This window comes from Leucoraja erinacea, chromosome 1 (assembly GCF_028641065.1).
Source record: "Leucoraja erinacea ecotype New England chromosome 1, Leri_hhj_1, whole genome shotgun sequence".
NCBI classification, from domain to species: Eukaryota; Metazoa; Chordata; class Chondrichthyes; order Rajiformes; family Rajidae; genus Leucoraja; species Leucoraja erinaceus.
Genome location: NC_073377.1, coordinates 97,345,588 through 97,364,512, shown reverse-complemented (window position 1 = coordinate 97,364,512; position 18,925 = coordinate 97,345,588). Strand labels below are relative to the sequence as shown.

General features: G+C 42.7%; 1 protein-coding gene across 3 annotated transcripts in view; it reads left to right on the top strand.

The window, feature by feature from the left end:
- The window catches only part of ptpn13 (protein tyrosine phosphatase non-receptor type 13), a 236,941-nt gene that overhangs the window by 18,633 nt on the left and 199,383 nt on the right, over nt 1-18,925 (top strand). For all 3 annotated transcript variants that reach the window (XM_055640029.1, XM_055640022.1, XM_055640017.1), the window contains exon 2: nt 7,549-7,668. In XM_055640029.1, coding sequence (XP_055496004.1) covers nt 7,554-7,668 — 115 coding nt within the window. In that variant the 5' untranslated portion in view covers nt 7,549-7,553. The remainder of the gene's footprint in view (nt 1-7,548; nt 7,669-18,925) is intronic.

Below are 18,925 nucleotides of genomic sequence, written 5' to 3'. Positions count from 1 at the left end.
CTGAGTTACTCCAGCATTTTATGTCTACCTTCGATTTAAACCAGCATCTGCTGTTCTTTCCGACACATCATGAACTATGTGACTTCCTATATCAAGACAAGAACCAAAACATGAACACATCTCCAGGTAGAAGTAAAACATTTTAAATGATAAATTCCTTTCATTTGGATCTTTCAACCATGTTTTAGATTTCTCCTCAAATCTGATTTCAGTGGGAATTTCAGAATGCTGAACTTTCAGAAATGATCACGTGTTTTTCAACTTTTACAGTGAGAAGATGACAGATTGTGGACACTCATTTACTACCTCTACTAGCTTCCCAAATGTGCATTGCTTCAAAAGACAGTCCTTGTTTGTTCAGGGCATCCATTAATAAACTCTTCATCAGTAGGAATTGTTTGCACATGCCACCATAATAATCATCAGTAGGAATTGTTTGCACATGCCACCTTCCAAAGGAGTTTGCATATCTCCAAAATGCCACCTATTCAGGGGAGGTGGGGGGTAAATTATCCACATTGACAGATACTAGGAGATTAGGGCTATCCTCTTCTGTCAAAGTATGGCAAAAGGCATGTTATAATACAGTGGGCGATTCAACAGATATTCTCAAGATGATATTCTGCAATGCTCAACACATTCACTTAACACATTCTGCTTTATTGTAGCATAATGCATGCTAAAATGAAGGAACATAAATAATTGTGTGAATAAACTTTAGGGAATGTAGTGTGGCGCAAAGAAATGTTACTGTATTGTTCTTCACACCGTGTGTATTTTAATGTGAATGAGCTGCGGGTGGTCATTCAGAGTCAGGTCAGGACCCTTCTTAAGACTGACCGAGTAAAGTTCCCTTTTACTCCAACACTCTAAAGAAGCATCCCAACCCAAAACATTGTCTATCCTTTTCCCTCCACCGATGCTGCCTGACCCTGCTAAGTTTCTCAAGCACTTTATTTGTTGCTAAGAACTCCAGCATCTGCAACTCTTGTCTGGAGTCTGGAGGGTATAATTTAGTGTGGTTTACTGACTTAAAGACAAGAAGGACTGGAAACTAAATATACTGGATTAGAAGAGGGATAATGCACAGCAAAACATGAAAGAAAGGAAGTCCTTGATTTTCATTATAAATATGATGAGCTTGAAACATTCCCCCATTGCTTTATAACCAATGAAGAATGCAACTATGTAGGAAATCTGTAGTAATTTGCACATAGTAAACTCCATAATCAGTAAGCTGATAATCACCCTGATAATCAGTTTATCGGACTTTAGAATATTTGAGTATTAATCTAAGTTCTAGGGTTTGTTTTTACATTTATACTTTCCACTGTTGCATGTCTGGTGCAGCGTTATAAAATACAGGAAGATTGCTGGTATGGTACATATTGTGTCAGTCATTATTTTCTGCAGAGCCATTATTCTGCCATTTGCTTCTTGGCCAGGATTGTCTTTTCTGGACGTGTCTTTTTACAATTCTGGAGAGATTTTGAGGAACAAGATTATTATTCAATTTTTTACACCAATACACTGTTCGTAACAAATATCTCCCCATCATGTGAAACCTTATAAATAGCAGATATAATTTAGATAACTTCAAGATCGAGTCAAAAACTTTTCATGACAGACAAATCTTCATTGTTTTACCACCAATTTGGACACCAAAAATGTGACATTCAAAACGCTGCCATATTTAGTCATGAATATCTAATTCATAAATAAACTTCATGTGGCCCCATTCATATACATTTTGATAATTATCAAGGGAAATATCTTCATCAATACCAGGAGAAAAATACAGTAACATAAAGATAATGCAGTACAGTAAAGATCCTGTAACGGTAGTTGTGCTTGGTGTTCATTGTCACGACAACTATAATCGGGGTCGGTACCTCCGTAAGATAAATCATGGAGGCTTCAAACCTCTAATGCTTTTCAAAAACCCAACAAGGTATTCTGTGGTAGTAGTGATTTTTGGGCGAGTTTATTTTTTTCTTATTTTCCAATTTAATATCAAAAGCATCGTGGTGTCAAAAACACAACAACCGTTTCCGATATATTTTCTGACTTTTAAAATCAATAAAAAAATATTTTTGGACATAAATTGGTCATCAAAACTAAGAAACTAAGCCAATCTTCAATTTGGCAGCACACTGTTTCTTGTTTACCTGTCGTACGGACCAAGTTGCCAACTTCATTCCTTCGTGTCAACTTTGGGAAGCTCTGCAATGACCGTTTAAATTTTGTTATTATTGTTATGTTGTATTTTTTTTTATGTGTTGCAATGGCAATACGCATTTCACTACACCAATTGGTGTATGTGACTAATAAAGAACCTTTGACCTTTGCACCAAGATAGCATCTTTTACTTTTATTTATTTAGTCTTCCAATTCTTTAGCCTGAATCTTTTTTTAATTATTTTTGAAAAGTGGTGCCAGCATCAGTTGGTGTGGAATGCTTCCCAGTATTTCCCATTCTGAGTATTTATGTTTAACCCTTGATTTGCACTTTCTAGCTGTCTTTTCTATATTTTCCAAAGATCCAACTTGCTCTGACGTTAGTCATGAGTCTTCTGCATAGGAATTTTCAAACGGCCTTTTGAAAATCCAATTATATTTATGTGCCTATCTAACTATTCAACTTGTTCAAATAATCATATTTTGGGGGGGAAAATCAAATTTAGGAAAAATGAAAATGGTAGCTGACATGCCCCATCTCCATGTCTATTACAGAACATGTGTGTATTGCTTATTTCAATGCTGAGTGATATAGCAAACCACTATGATAGTAGAGCCCTTGGGAAGAACAGAACATTTCTGAAAGATTCAACAATAGAGAATCAAATACTTAAGTGGCGCTTTGATTCCAAGACTACTTCCAACCCTCTCCTCTTTCACTTTTCTCTGACCCCACCATCTCTTCCCCAAGTTCCAACCCATACTCTGCTTTCACCATCCCTTCCTATCGTGTGGTTGTTGGATAAATATTTGATAGATCAGGAATAGTGGGTTAGAATGCAATGGCACAGAAAGAAAGTGGTCAGCACATATCTGCTATGATCATTTGAAATGGTAAATCAGGCTTGAATAGGTTGTTGCCCTATTCCTGATCCTTTTTCCTATGTTCCATCTCCACTAACCACACCCTTCTTATGACAATTTCTGGTGCAACTGTAGGTGATGCAACACATGTCCATTCACCTTTTCACTTCCCAGGGACCCAAACAGTCTTTTCAGAAGAAACAGTAACTCGTTTGCAGGATAAATCTATACTATTCCTAAAATTCTCATCTTGACCACTTCCAATCTGCATTGTTTTTAAATTTGCGCAAAAATGGTACCCTATATCGCTAGGATTTTTTCACCACCTTAACCACCGTTCTCCTCTGCTCCAAGTTTTGTTCCGATCGGTGGAAGATTACAAAGGTTATGAAGGTTTAAAAAATCATGAGATTAGCAGATTGGTCTTCTCGCCTATCAGTCACCATGAAGGTAACGCCCCCTTCCGGCACCCGCTGGAGCATAAAGCCCCGGAGGCGGGGCTGAGTCCATGAGCACGTCCAGAAGCTGCCCGTCCACAAGCCGCACGTCCACAAGCTGCCCAGTATAAGGCTGAAGCAGCAGAAAGTGGGCTGTGTTCCACAGGCAGGGGCGGGCTGTGTTCGTGGGCGGGGGCTGTGAGTACGACAGGTGCTGGGGACGGGAGCAGCTGAGTGAGTCCGGAGCTGGGTCCTGGAGCCAGGAGTGCGGTCGGAGCCGACGCCTGGAACCGTTGAGCCCACACCCCCATCCCAAAACCCCTTCCCCTACACCCCACCTCCCCTACACCCCCCTCCCCTACACCCACCCTCCCCTACAGGCCCGGCCCCCACAATCCCTCCCCCTCATACCCCCCTCCTCCAGACTTCCCATCCCCCACACACCCCCCATCCCCCACACATCCCCCCTCACCCACACGCACCCCCTCCCCCCCCCCACACCCCGACAGGCCCCACCTGAAGCCGTCCCCCTCCCCTCGCTGCCAGACATGTCCCGCCTGAAGCCATCCCCGTCCTCCGGCTGCAGAACGTTCCCGCCATTGCATTGGGGGAACAGGTGAGTGGTGGAAAATTTCATTGAGGAATGGGTTGCATTGGGGGACCCGGACTCCCATGTGACTGGGACCCAACGGGTCCACTTAGTCTAGTACTTGCTATTAGCAAAGCAAATTTGTCTTTTTTTGTAAACCAGCAGTTGCAGTTCCTGTGTCTCAATTTTACTATACTGCTAAATCTCCTCATGATATGCATATTTTGGAAAAGTTCTTCTCTTCTCTGACAAATCTTTTGTGAGGTCTTCTCTCACTGCTCCCGCCCTCTCTCACTGCTCCCTCCCTCTCTGTGATTTCTGATGCTCTACTGCCCTACGACCTTATTCTGACCCGGATTTGCTACCACAACCATACGTGTTTCCTCAGCACTTCACGGTGCCACCATCTTGTGCCATGTGGCTTAAAATTCCATTTCCAGGCCTCCCAGTTTGGGGCCAACCAGAATTTCATGTACCTACAGTCCTGCTTCTTGCAACAGTTCTCCTTCTGTGCCCTGTGTTCATCTCTGGCCTTTGTTCAACCATCTGTCTATCAAAACCCCCTCTCGCCTGTATCCACCAATAATCATTAAGCGTTGTTCTGCTCCTCCCTTCTTCCAGCTTTCTCCCCCTCCCCCACGATCAATCTAAAAGGTCCCAATCCGAAAAGTTATCCATCCATGTTCTCCAGAGATGAGGCCTGACCCGTTGTGTTACTCCAGCACTTTGTTTTTTTTGGTTGACCAGCCTCTACAGTTCCTTCTATATACAAATAATCTTGCTACATGAAGTGTCTGAGATATTCTTTGTTCCATTCATCCTCCCCTATCTTCCCTGCCAGCAAAAAAAAAAAATTATATTCTCTTCTCCAGAGATCTAACAATTGATCCTGGAACTGATATGTTCACTCTTCCTCTTTCCACAGATGTGAAGGGATTTTCAGTCAGCTTTTTGAATATAACAATTATATTGTTATATTTATGTGCCTATCTATTTATTCAACTAACTGAAGAAAATTTATCAAATTTGGGGAAAATGAAAATGATTTGCAGTAGCTGACCTGACCTTCATGCCCATTACAGAAAATGTGCGTTGCTAATTTCAGTACTGAGTCACACAAAAAACCATTATAATGGCAGAGCCACCCATGAATGTTTACAAATTTTTCTGTGTTTATTTGGAGTAACAGTGAATGCGATTTCCCAATTGCACATAATTCAATGTTCCATAATCATGCTTGGGATTTTGGTGCCAAACGGGTGAATTTATCACCGACTGCTGTATATCATCTATCTTTACTTAACTAAAACTCTGCTCTTGTGCTCTTCCGGATTGCGTGGTTTTTCTATTTGCTAAAAACGGTACACGATAGCGTTATGATTTTTCACCACCTTACTCACCATTCTCCTGTGCTGCGTGCAACAAGCTTTGTTCCGATCAATGGTATATTTTAAAGGTTATCATGGTTTAAAAATCTTAAAAACCGTGCATGCGCAGATTGGTCTCTCCTGTCAGTCAATGCCATGGCCGGGACGGCAATGCCCCTTCCTGCACCTTGGTCTCTCCCGCCTCACTCACAAACTCCTTTCACCATTCACAGTAACTTGCCTACCGTCTCCCCCACCACCGGCGGCGGCTGCGTGGGGGGGGGTGTCAGTGGAGGCCCTGGTCCCGTCTCCCCTCTCACCCTCTCCCCTGCCTGCCTTCTGCGGCGATGGCGGTCCCGTCTACCCGTCCCCCCAGGTGAATGGCTGCGACCGTCCATCTCCTCCTCCACTGCCGCGGTAACTCACCCTCACAGCCCTCTCGGAGGAGATCTTCTCCACCAGCTCGTCGAAACTCGCGGTGCTCACCGTGACGAACGCCGACTCCATCCCCATCTGCGGCATGGCCTGGCCCGGCGGCAGCAGCGAGCAGGCAGGCAGGTAGGCGGGTGGGCAGTGTGGGGACGGGCCGAGTGGCAGCAGGGGACGGTCCGGGTACGGGCTGAGTGGCGGCTGAGCCGGAGTGGGCAGAGGGAGGAGGGTGGGAGAGTCACGTTACAGGGTAGCCAAGCAGTTTGCGCGGAGTTTGCGTAACTCTCACACACGCACGATACAAACTGGTCCAATCATCAAGTCAACGGGATCTAAACCACGGCTAACAATAACTGACCTGTGGAAGAAGAAACTGCAAATGCTGCTTTTTGTGGAGGGAGGGAGGGAGTGACTGAGGGTAGGGGAAAGGAGAGGGAGGGAGAGGTGAGGGAGGGATTGGGGGAGGGGAGGATGAGAGGGAAAGGATCCTGGGGGAGGTGAGGAGGGAGAGTGGGGGGGATGAGGGAGAGAAGGGGATAGGGAGAGTGGGGGAGGTGAGGAGGGAGAGGGGGGATTGAGGGAGGGGAGGAGAGGAGGGGGGAGGTAGGGAGTATGGAATAGAGGGAGAGGAGGGAAGTGAAGGAGGTCAGGAGGGATAGTGGGGGGGGGGGGGTCGCTGGAGGTGAGGAGTGGGGGATAGAGGGATTAGGAGGGGGTAGGGAGACAAGAGGAGCTGTGGAGGGAGGGTGACTGAGGGATGGGGGGAAATGAGCCGCATCTGCGCAGTTGGGAGGTATGTGTGAGTGGTGGAATATTGCCTTGGAACGGGTGAACGGAACTCACCCTTTCCAAGGCAATATTCCACCACACACACATACCCCCCAACTGCGTTGGGGGATTGCGTTGGGGGAACGGGTGAGTGATGGAATATCGCATTCGGGAAGCAGACCCAACGGGCCTGCACTTAGTCTAGTTCCTATTAAAACCATTTATTTAATTCACATTTTTTTGATGTTACATGGTATTATACGTTACATTTTCCACTGAACCTGTTAAAATTGAAGGGAGCCAAGGTACTGGGGCTCTAGTGAGTCGGAATGGAGCTGAACCATTAGGATTTTTGAATGATCAGATGGCAGTTTATTGAAGTTTTACGATATACGAAGCGGAAGTTTTAATTTAAATTTCACATTGTTAATAGAGTTACAGTTATTATCTGTAGGAAGATCTGTTGGTTTATGGAAAGAATATACTGTATCTTTGAACTCCTGATTACCTCGGTGACTGCCAATCACCCCCCCCCCCCCCCCCCCCCCCCCCCCCCCCCCCCCCCCCCCCCCCCGGACACTTATTATTTTATTTTTTATTCAAATCGTTTGCTATGTCGCTCTTCAAGGGAGATGCTAAATGCATTTCGTTGTCTCTGTACTGTACACTGACAATGACAATTAAAATGAATCTCTGAATCTGATCTGATATAACATTTTATGGATACCGATTTGAGTGGTTTGAAGGGAATCCTTTGTCCTAATGTTTCCATGCTAGCAATTATTTAGATTAGCACAATTGTCTAAGATTAAAATTCTTGATACAATTTAAGGATTTAATGTTTAGCTGTATGGTTCAATTTTGCATGGTACATTAATACAAACACTGTAGTTTATAATTAATTTTGTTTTATCAGGTAAAATGCATGTGTCACTGGCTGAAGCCCTGGAGGTTCGAGGAGGGCCATTGGAGGAAGATGAGATCTGGGCTTTGTTAAATCAGAGTGCCGAATGTCTACATAACCTGTTCCATAAAGGTAAAGAATTGTTTAATTTTAAAGCGTTGCTTGATCTGGAATATTTAGAATTACATAGAACGAACAGGGAAGAAAATGATAATTGGCTCCAGTTGATCCATGTTTCCATTGAAAGTCCTCTCATTCCTCTTCATCTGAAGCTGTATAGCAAAGCTTCTGTTTCTCCAACCAGCTTGCCTCCAAGCTGCAAGCTTTTCCCACTCTATGTTTTACCCTGTTGCACATTGAAACTATCCTTGGTTGAAAACTTTATCCTGAATTCCTTGTTGAATTCATTGTTGATTTACTTTATGGTCATCCACCGCCCTCTTCCTCCCCACCTCCAATAGGATTATTTTGTGCACCAACATGCGTTAAGTACCTTAAAAACAATACAAGTATGGGAATTATGTGGTGTATTGAACTATTTCACTGTCTGACACAAAAGTCAAGCAGTAACAGTTTCTTAAATTTGGATTTGCCTCATTTAACGCGAGACAGATTAGATTAATGGCTGGGTATAATTTTGCACTCTTGCCATTGCTTATTGCTGAGCAATAGTGGAAGTTGATCTTGAACATTTCCTGTTAGTGCAAGCACGTCTCATGACGAGGGGAGAAAGAAAGGTAATCATGGCAATAAAACAAATAAAAGCTGCTTGATTTCCCATTCTTATTCGTGCCCTGGCTCCAGCTCAAGCTACATTCCACAGGATTGCTTGTGATTTAATAGAAAGAATTTAAATGCATTGGTAACTATTGTTTTCTCAGATTTTCTCCTTTTATATGTTAAATAAAACTCAGGGGTAGAGCTCTGAAAAAGAGCTGGTAATGGATATGTTAATTTTCTGATGTAAGTTTATTTCTCATGCTGCAAACTCACATTTCAAAATGCTTAGCATAATTAAAGGATTGGAAATATAAAAGTTTAAGATGAAAATAAATAGTACATTGCAATTGACTCTTCGCCAATCTATTACAGTTCCTGGCTTGAATGGAAGTTGAGTGGTCTTTTTTTCAATTCCGTTTTGGTTCCAATTTCCATCTGTGTTCTGCATGTTTTGGGTGTTCTGGTTTTCATTTTGTTGAATTTGTCAAGAACGTGTCATATAGATGAAGTATTTGCCAGAGAGTCTCCTACTGCTGGAGCCTTACATAATACATAGAGGATAGGCATCTAATTTTGCTCAGAATTGTAATGATGATGTGGACATGAAGTTACGTATTAGGTTGCTTCTTCTATTCCTTCCACTGATATTGTCTATAATTCTGCATTGTTAATACTTTATGAATATCCACATAATTTATTGTAGGAAGGAACTGTATATGAAATGTGTAGAAAGGAACTGCAGATGCTGGTTTAAACTGAAGATAGACACAAAATTCAGCATATGCTGGTTTCTACCGAAGATAGGTGGTAAGGTCATGTGATAGCAGCAGCATTAGAACACTTGGCCCATCAAGTCTATCTGTCTCTCCTAACCCCATTCTCCTGCCTTCTCCCCATAACCCCGACATCCGTACTAATCAATCTATCTATCTCTGCCTTAAAAATATCCATTGACGGCCTCCACAGAAGAAATTCTTCCTTCCTAAAGGAACGTCTTTTCACACTTTGCTATACTATATTCCATCTGCCACTTTTCTGTCCACTCTCCCAACCAGTCCAAGTTCTTCTGCAGAGTCTCTGATTTCTCTACACTACCTGCCCCTCCACCTATTTTTGTGTCATCTGCAAACCTGGCCACAAAGCCTTCACTGAGCTGTTTTGTAGTAAATGCCTACTATGTTCTGTGTGCTGAAGCAAAGCAAGAATTTCATTGTCCTATCAGGGGCACATGACAATAAACTCACTTGAACTTGAACTTCAATCCCTTCATCCACATCATTAATAAACAACATGAAGAGTACCGGTCCCAGCACCAACCCCTGTGGAACTCAGTTAGTCACCAGCAGCCAACCAGAAAAAGCCCCCCTTGTTGCCTCTTTGTTGCCTTCTGCCATCCAGCCAACCTGCTCTCTGTGCAAGTATCTGCACTTTGATACCGTGGGCTCTCATCTTCCTTAACAGCCTCAGGTGTGGTACCTTATCAAAGACTTTCTGAAAATCTAGGTAAACAAACATCCACTTACTCTCCTTTGTCCTGCTATTTACCTTTTCGAAGAATTCCAGCAAATTCATCAGGCAAGATCTCCCCTTCACAAAATGAAGCTGACTTCAGCCTATTTTATCATGAACTTCTGAGTACTCTGCAACTTCATCCTTTATAATGGACTCTAAAAACCTTACCAACCAGTGAAGTCAGACTAACCGGCCTACAGTTACCATTATTCTGCTTTGTTTCCTTCTTGTACAGCGGGGTAATATTGGCAAATTTCCAATCATCTGAAACCTCTCCTGACTAGCGTTTCTTGAAATATCACCATTAATGCCTCCACAATCTCTAAAGCCACTTCTTTCAGAACCCTGGGGTGCAGTCCAACCAGCTCCCCAGTCCTCTGGCTTCCCACTAATCTTTGCAATATTATATGCCTTCTCTTTTAGTTATATGCTGTCCTTGACTTCCCTTGTCAGCCACAGTCGCCTTATTCTTCCCCTAGAATCTTACATCCTCTTTGGAATGAACCCTCTCTTGGGTTCCAGTACTAACCTGATTTTCCAAGTCAACCTGCAGATTGAAATCTCCCATGACCACTGTAACCATAAATACAAAATGCTGGAGTTACTCAGTGGTCAGGAAGCTTCCCCGGAGAAGAGGAAGATGTTTCGGATCAGAGCCCTTCTTTAGACAGATAGGTAGGGAAGACCAGAACAAAACAAGGCCAGCAACAGATGACCTCAGGAAGGGTGGAATCCATAATGGGCCATTGTTGACTGACGAAAAATGTGCCATAGACAGGTATACTGGATGCAAACAGTGCAACTCGTAGGACGTCTAGGGTGGGTGACGGGGGGGAGAGAGACAATAGGCAATAGACAATAGGTGCAGGAGTAGGCCATTCGGCCCTTTGAGCCAGAACCGCCGTTCAATGTGATCATGGCTGATCATCCCCAATCAGTACCCCATTCCTGCCTTCTCCCCATATCCCCTGACTCCGCTATTTTCAAGAGCCCTATCTAGCTCTCTCTTGAAAGCATCCAGAGAGCCTGCCTCCACCGCCCTCTGAGACAGAGAATTCCACAGACACAAAGATGGAGGGGGGAAAGAAATGCACGAGGTACTTGAAATTGGAGAATTCAACATTCATCCCATTGCCCAAGTGAAATACGAGGTGCTCTTCCTCCAATTTGCATGTGGCCTCACTCTGACAGTGGAGGAGGCCCAGCACAGAAAGGCCTATATGGGAATGGGAAGGGGAGTTAAAAATGTTTGGCAACCGAGAAAAGGCGTACGCCAAGGCGGACTGAGTTGTAACTAAGTGATATGATCACTGAGTCTATGCTTGGTCTTGCCGACATATAGGAGCCAATACTGTAGATGATGTTGGTGGAAATACAAGTAAACTACCTGAAAGGATTGTCGGGGTCCCTGGATGAATCTGTGGGAAGAGGTATAAGGACAGGTGTTGCATCTCCTGCGATCGCTGGGAAAAGTCCCTGGGGAGGGGGTGGTTTGGATGGGAAGGGATGAGTGAACCAGGGAGTTGCGGAGGGAATAGTCTCTGTGGATGGCAGAAAAGGGGTGAAGATGAATAGATGTGGCTAGTGGTGGGATCCCATTGGAGGTGGTGAAAATGTTGCAGTTTGATGTGTTGTATGCAATGGCTGATGGAGTGAAAGGTGAGGATTAGGGGCTCTGTTCCTGTTGTGACTAGGGGGAGGTGGAGCAAGAGTGCGGGATATCAATGGAGACCCGTGTGAGGGCCTCGTCTATGAAAGAAGGGGGGAACTCCTATTCCCCACAGAAAGAGGACATATTGAATGCCCTAGTATGGAACCCGTAATATTGGGAGCAGTTGCGGGAGAAATGGAGGAATTGGGAATTGGGGATAGAGTCTTTGCAAGAAGCAGGGTGGGAGGAAATGTAGTCCAGATAACTGTAGGGGTGAGTAGATTGTAATATACGTCAGTCCGTAGTCCATCTAAATGTTGGGCAGGAGCCTGTTTCCATGCTGCATGACTATGAATATGCTGAGTTCTTACAGCAGTTTGCGTTTTACATGTGGACAAGGAAGCTGATTAATATGGGAGAAATGATGCGGTTCTTATGGAAGAAATGATGCTGGCTCCTCTCTGGACTATTCCAGACCCTTAACTGATTTAACAAATTAATCCTATCTCACCTCAATTGCTGGATTTCCTGTGCGTTGGGAAATTTCTGCCTGGGTCTCCTACATTGCCAGAGTGAGGCCATATGCAAATTTGAGGAACAACACATCATATTTCACTTGGGTAGCTTACAACACAACAATACGGACGTTGAATTCTGTCATTTTAGGTAACTTCTACAAACACCTCCCTCCCTCCCTCTCATCTCTCTTCTTCCTCTCCCCCCCCCCCCCCCCCCCCCCATTAAAAGTCAATGACTTAGCTTCACATATTGCAACCATACATTAACACTGCACCTTTTATTGTATCAAATGCCATGCTATTTTACATCAATATAGTTACTTATTTGTAATGAAACCAGAACAGCAGGCGTCTGTAGATGAAACGGAAATAACCAGTTGCTCTCCCTTTATTTACAGTAATGTCCTCATTGTTATGCTATCTTTTTGAAGTATCAGTCCCATTCTACTCTTTTCCCACATCCTTTTAGGTCCCTTCTTTTAAAATATTTGTTTACATTTTTAAAATCATGAATTTTGCTTCTCTCATGGGTTATAATAGTGGGCGCAAAGTTCTGAATGAAAGTGCTCCCAAACTTTCCCTTAGTTCTCACAATGGTCATTTATTATTTCTGTCCGCTCATCACTGCTCAGCAACTAGTGTAAATAACACAATGTTTTTGTACTTCTTGTACTTCCTGTGGCAGCTGAGGAAACACAATTTGCCACAGGCAATGATGGTCCAATTCTATACTGCTATCATAGAGTCTGTCCTCACCTTCTCCATTATGGTCTGGTTTGGCTCAGCCACCAAGCGTGACATCCAGAGGCTGCAGCGAATCGTCATATCAGCTGAGAAGAATGTTGGCTGCATCCTTCCGAACTGTACACTGCAAGGGCCAGGAAGCGAGTGGGTAAGATCATCTCTGACCCCTCTCACCCTGGCCACAAAGCTTTTGAAGCACTTCCCCCTTGAAGGCGACTCCGGACTGTCAAATCCTCCTCAGCCAGACATAAAAACAGCTTTTATCCACGAGTAGTAGCTCTACCCAATAACCAAAGCTCTGCAGCCTAATTTTTCTCTGGTATTTTATTTCATTCGCATGTTTAAACTGTAATGTTTTATTATTAATGTTTAATATTTTATATGTCATTCTTTATTGTTACTGTATGTCGTGTTGTTACTTGCGAGCGGAGCACCAAGGCAAATTCCTTGTATGTGTACATACTTGGCCAATAAACCTATTCATTCATTCATTCATTCATTCATTCGTTTGACCACTTGGACCTCAATTCCAACAGGATAGAGTGAAGGGATTGGAGATGGTGGGGTTAGAATGATATTTTGGTGGCTGGGGTTAAGTTGGCAGGAGATGGGTGGGAGGAGAAGATGCTGGTTGGAACCTCAATTCTTGAGGCTCCTAATTTAAGTGAATCTCTCTCCAAAATCTTGTCCCAACAGTTTGATTTCATCAAATAAGTTATTTACAAGTTTAGGCTTCAGAGATGCAGCACGGAAACAGGCCCTTTGGCCCACCAAATCTGCACTGATCAGCGAATCCCCCATACACTAACACTATCCTGCACACTAGGGACAATATAACAATTTTACTGAAGCTTTTTAACGTACAAACGTGTATGTCTTTGGAGTGTGGGAGGAAACTGGAATACCCAGAGAAAATCCATGCGGTCACAGGGAGAACCAACAAACTCCGTACTCGTTATAAGAATCGAACCCAGGTCCCTGGCACTGTAAGGCAGCAACTCTACTGCTGCGCTAAGGTTGTAGCTGTCCCATATTTGCATTCAACCATCATCAAAGTTTCAAACACAGCTGGTTCAGATGAGAACAAAGTGGGAGTATGAACTTTTTGCCATATGTGCTGTTGTTCCAAATTTCATCAAAGACTCTCTTTTTCCTTTGGGATTTATGAGCTAGATGTCTGATTATGCAGTCCAACATCTTTGCTGTGGTACCTATTTGTGTGCATTTTGACCACTGTTCATAATAATGTTAGCACACTTCGAAATGTAACATAAAAAATCTTGCAATTTGTATGTTCAGTAGGCTGCAATGAGGCCAATCCATAGGCAATAATCCTTTGATTCATGTCCCACTACATTGGGTTCTATTTTGCCATTTGACGTACACCAAAAGGAAGAGACCTGGCACCTATGCTTAAAGTGATTGTCACTTAATTGACATTGAATTGAATTGAGGATTAGCTTGTTGTGCTGCGTGGGCTGAACTTTGGGGCTGCCAGTTCACAATGTTTTATTCTCATCACCAAATCTTTGAGCAGGAAAGTTGCTTTAAAAGCGGTCCCAGTGGGCCACAACCAGGAATATGTGAAGAGAGGGCCCTGAGGCAGCTGGCCAAATGGCAGAAGTTGAGGAGTAAGGGGAGAACAGGGAAAATAGCTGAGCCAAGAGGCCCCTAGGAACAATGCTCCTCACTCCACAAATCCAATGAACAATACATCTGGAGGTTAAGATTTTCAAAAAGAAGTTGTCGCTGAGATCGCTGTTGCATGCTGCAGGCAGGGACCCAGCTACGCATCGATGCCTGAACTGCAGTTAGGAAGAAGGTCACAGTGCCCCAGAACTATTTGGCCTCCATTTTGTTCTAGGCAGTGGATAGTATCTTGCTTCACCACTGCTACATTACACCATTGCATTCACAATGTGATTGAGACAGGAATTGATCTTTCTCCTGGTAAAGGGCAGCAGGCTGGGAAGGCAAGAGGATTTATTCAGACAGTAGGCCTCCCAAAGCTTGCATATGCTTAAACCCAAGCTGTTCAGCAACTAAAATGTTGTTAATCTTTGAAAATGCAGTTCCTGTGTGACCGCTGTCTAAATTTCTCTATGGATAATGATGTATATACTGGAAGCATCCATGAATTATGCAGCAGTCTCTGCTTGCCATATGAATGATGCTGTGCTGGATAGACAGATCAGTTCTGAGAAATGAATGCTGTCGTATTAGAACATTCATTCCAGTTATGGCAGTGGAAATGCTGATCTGCACTGTAACCAAGCCATGGGGCCAATAGGTACACAACCTTTTGCGGGCAACTACCAGGATCCTCAGACAGATCTTCATTACACTCCGGGAAGACTCTGACTTCATAGATATCTGCTGTGTCTTGCTGATTCTGACCATAAAGAGGGTTGTGCTCTAGCTCACCGTGCAATATCAGTAAGAAGAAACATAAGAAAGAGCATTAACATAAAAGATGAGCCTAATCATAGTCATTCCTTTCTAGCATGCAGCTAGTTCCTTCCAGTTTTCAGATATGAAATAATATCCAACATTTATCACCGTGCTGCCCGTTTGGCTGACAATGGCCAGGTTCTGATCAAATGTCCCTCATGACATTCAAATAAATTGCCATTGTCTGTCTGCTACTCATAAAATCCTGGAGCTCGTCATGCAATAGGATATGGCCAGGCTGGCCACATAACTGTTATTAAACCTCTCATGGCCATGTGGTCATGAGAGGTTTCCTATGGTCGTGAGAGGTCACCCGCGAATGTCGCCAGGGGGAAGCCTGTACGGTCGTGAGAGGTCTCCGAAGAGTCGTAGCGTCTTTCTGGTCGCCGCTGAAATTTCAACATGTTGAACATTTCGGTGACCTATGACAGGTGCGTAAGTGGGACAGGCCCTTAACTCTCTTGAAAACATCCAGTGAATTGGCCTCCACTGCCTTCTGTGGCAGGGAAATTCACAGATTCACAACTGTCTGGGTGAAAAAGCTTTTCTTCATCTCAGTTCTTAATGGCCTTCCCCTTATTCTTAAACTGACCGCTTTTTCAGGACTCCCCAACATCGGTAAACATTTTTCCTGCATCAAGCCTGTCCAATCCTTTGAGAATTTTATGTTTCTATAAGATCCCCTCTCATCTTTCTAAATTCCAGCGAATACAAGCCCATTTGCTCCATTCTTTCATCATATGTCAGTCCCGCCATCCTGGGAATTAATCTGGTGAACCAACACTGCACTCCCTCAATAGCAATAATATTCTTCCTCAAATTAGGAGAGCAAAATTGCACACAATACTCCAGGTGTGGTCTCACCAGGGCCCTGTACATCTGCAGTAGGACCTCCTGGCTCCTATAATCAATTCCTCTCGCAATGAAGGCCAAAATGCCATTAGCTTTCTTCACTGCCTTGTGTACCTGCATGCTTACTTTATGTGACTGATGTACAAGCACACCCAGGTCTCGTTGCAATTCCCATTTTCCTAATCTGACACCATTCAGATAATAATCTGTCTTCCTGTTCTTGCCACCAAAGTGGATAACCTCACATTTATCTACATTATACTGCACTGCAACAGTGCACTGTTGAAATCCATTCAACAGTGCACTGGGCTGCATAAACCTAAGCCAATTCTTCAGAACTTTAGTTTAGTTTCATTTATTGTCACGTGTACCGAGGTACAGTGAAAAGGCTTTGTTGCGTGCCATCTAGTCAGCAGAAAGACTATTCACACAGAGAGTGGTGAATCTGTGGAATTCTCTGCCACAGATGGTAGTTGAGGCCAGTTCATTGGCTATATTTAAGAGGGAGTTAGATGTGGCCCTTGTGGCTAAAGAGATCAGGGGGTATGGAGAGAAGGCAGGTACAGGATACTGAGTTGGATGATCAGCCATGATCATATTGAATGGTGGTGCAGGCTCGAAGGGCCGAATGGCCTACTCCTGCACCTATTTTCTATGTCTATGTTTCTATGTTTCTGCCATGCATCTGCCCACTCACACAACCTATCCAAGTCACCCTGCAGCCTCATAGCATCCTCCTCGCAGCTCACACTGCCAGCCAGCTATGTGTCATCCACAACTTAGCAGATAAAATCAGCTATCAATGTGAGCTTTGAAAGCAACTGATGTCTGACCCATCAAAAAGATATAACCTTCTCAATAAAAATAATATTCTCCTACATTGTCTTAAATGGTTCCACCCTTATCATGAAACTACGTCTACATGTTTTGGACAATTTGCATCTATCCTTTCTCCCGGAACTTGCATATTTCAATGAGATCACTTCTCATTATTCTGACAAGTTATTTAAAGCTGATCTCTCCCAGAATTTCCTCATTGCTTAAACATCTCATCTCAGGAATCAGTTTAATGAATCAATGCTGTTGCTGCCAATAGAAATAAATGCTTATTCAGGCATGGGAAATGTGTGAGTGAGCATGATGCTCTTTATCTACTGACCCTTGGGGTATCATTTCTGCAATTGAATTCCCTGGTACCATCATCTCAATAATGTTTCTGGTTTCCACTAGATCAGTCAGAGATTCCAGTGCATTATCTTGAGCTGTTGAATACTTTTTGCCATAAGCACCATCTACTCTTCAAGCTGCCCAACAATTTCCAGTAGTCTGTGAGCATCATCTTAAAAGGTGCATGTATGACCATTACACTCGGCTGATGCCTAGAAGTCAGGACTTCTGACATTGCCCGTTATTATGCGCACGTACAGAAAGGAAAATTAGATTGGGAGTGTTTCAGTTGTGTGTGAAAGCTTCAGGAGCACCTTCTGGACAATCTAGCTCTGGTCTCCTGCACATTGCATTTTTAATGTTCATTTAAAGGACAATTTAAAGTTTAATGCTTGGGAAAATTGCATAAGCTCCTTGAAACGAACAGAAAGAGAAATCATTCATCTATTGTCAAACAATATGTTTGATTAATTCCTCTGTACTTCCCTGCATCTCCTGGCAGTAATATTATTATTTTTTGTACAGTATCAGAGCTTCTCTATATTCCCGCATGTACACAGGGGACCATGCTGGACTAATAATTTAATATATTATTAAATTATTGAATCGATGCAACTCTGATGGCAGTAAATTGATAAACAACAAAAAAATAAAATTGGGATTCACAATCTTACTTAATTTGCGGTAACATGAATGAATGAGCAACCATTATGTAGCAATGTTACAAAATGTTGAGATTTTAAAAATCAAGTCTGCAATTTATCTCATCATATAAAGCATAAAAATAAGTTTAATTTGACACCTAATTCGCTTCAGTATTAAAAAGGTTATGGCCATTTTCATACTCGGAAATTACATCTTGTTCCCTATTGCTTTTCCATTGACTTAACACAAAAGCTGTGATCAAGGACAGTCAAAAGACCATAACTTTCTTAAAAATTAAGAGAACTGAATGAAATTTTCAGTTATTATAGATTGAAGCATTCTGAAACAAATGTAAAACATCTTACTTGGATGACCTGAAATTAAAGCATGTAATTAGTTAATTACCTAATTGTAGCTAATTACAAAATTGATCATTGTGACGGAAATAGTAATAAACACCCAGACTGCCTTGAAAATTCAAAAATGTGATATTCTCAAGATCAGAACTTTAATATTATTGTATAATATGCTGTAAGTCCGTAACAGATAGGTAAATAAATTACAATGTCTAGCAATAGACCAAGTCTTTATGGAGAAGATCAGTTGCTTGCTGGTACATTGGCATATCATAATCATTAGCATCATCATACTCCTCAGATTGTAACCAATAAGCAACTGTACACCTTGTTTTTCCTCAACTTTTCAATTTTGGCATTGTAAACTACAAGTTTTTGCTCTTCAAACCACACATGACATGCCTTTCTGCCCACTACCTTCCCATTAACAATGTCCTGTAGATTCCATTTCTTAAGAAAAGGATTTTTGTTTTAAATAGCCTAAGTATCCAAATAATAAACTAATCCCATTCACATAAGAATTCACAATAAAACACAATTTTTAAATCTCACTGTCATGAATGTATATCCCAGATGGAATTAATTTAATGTTTAATTCCCATAAATGAATCTAGATACATCCACCCAAAATATAATCAAATTATTGTTTTTTGCACAATACAGGTAACTCAAACTGTTGTGAATATCTATCTATATTTAAAACTGTGTGGCTGCTGCCTGCCATCCGGCGTCCGTCCGGCTGCCTTTCTGCCTTTTGATTCGTTCCATCGTGT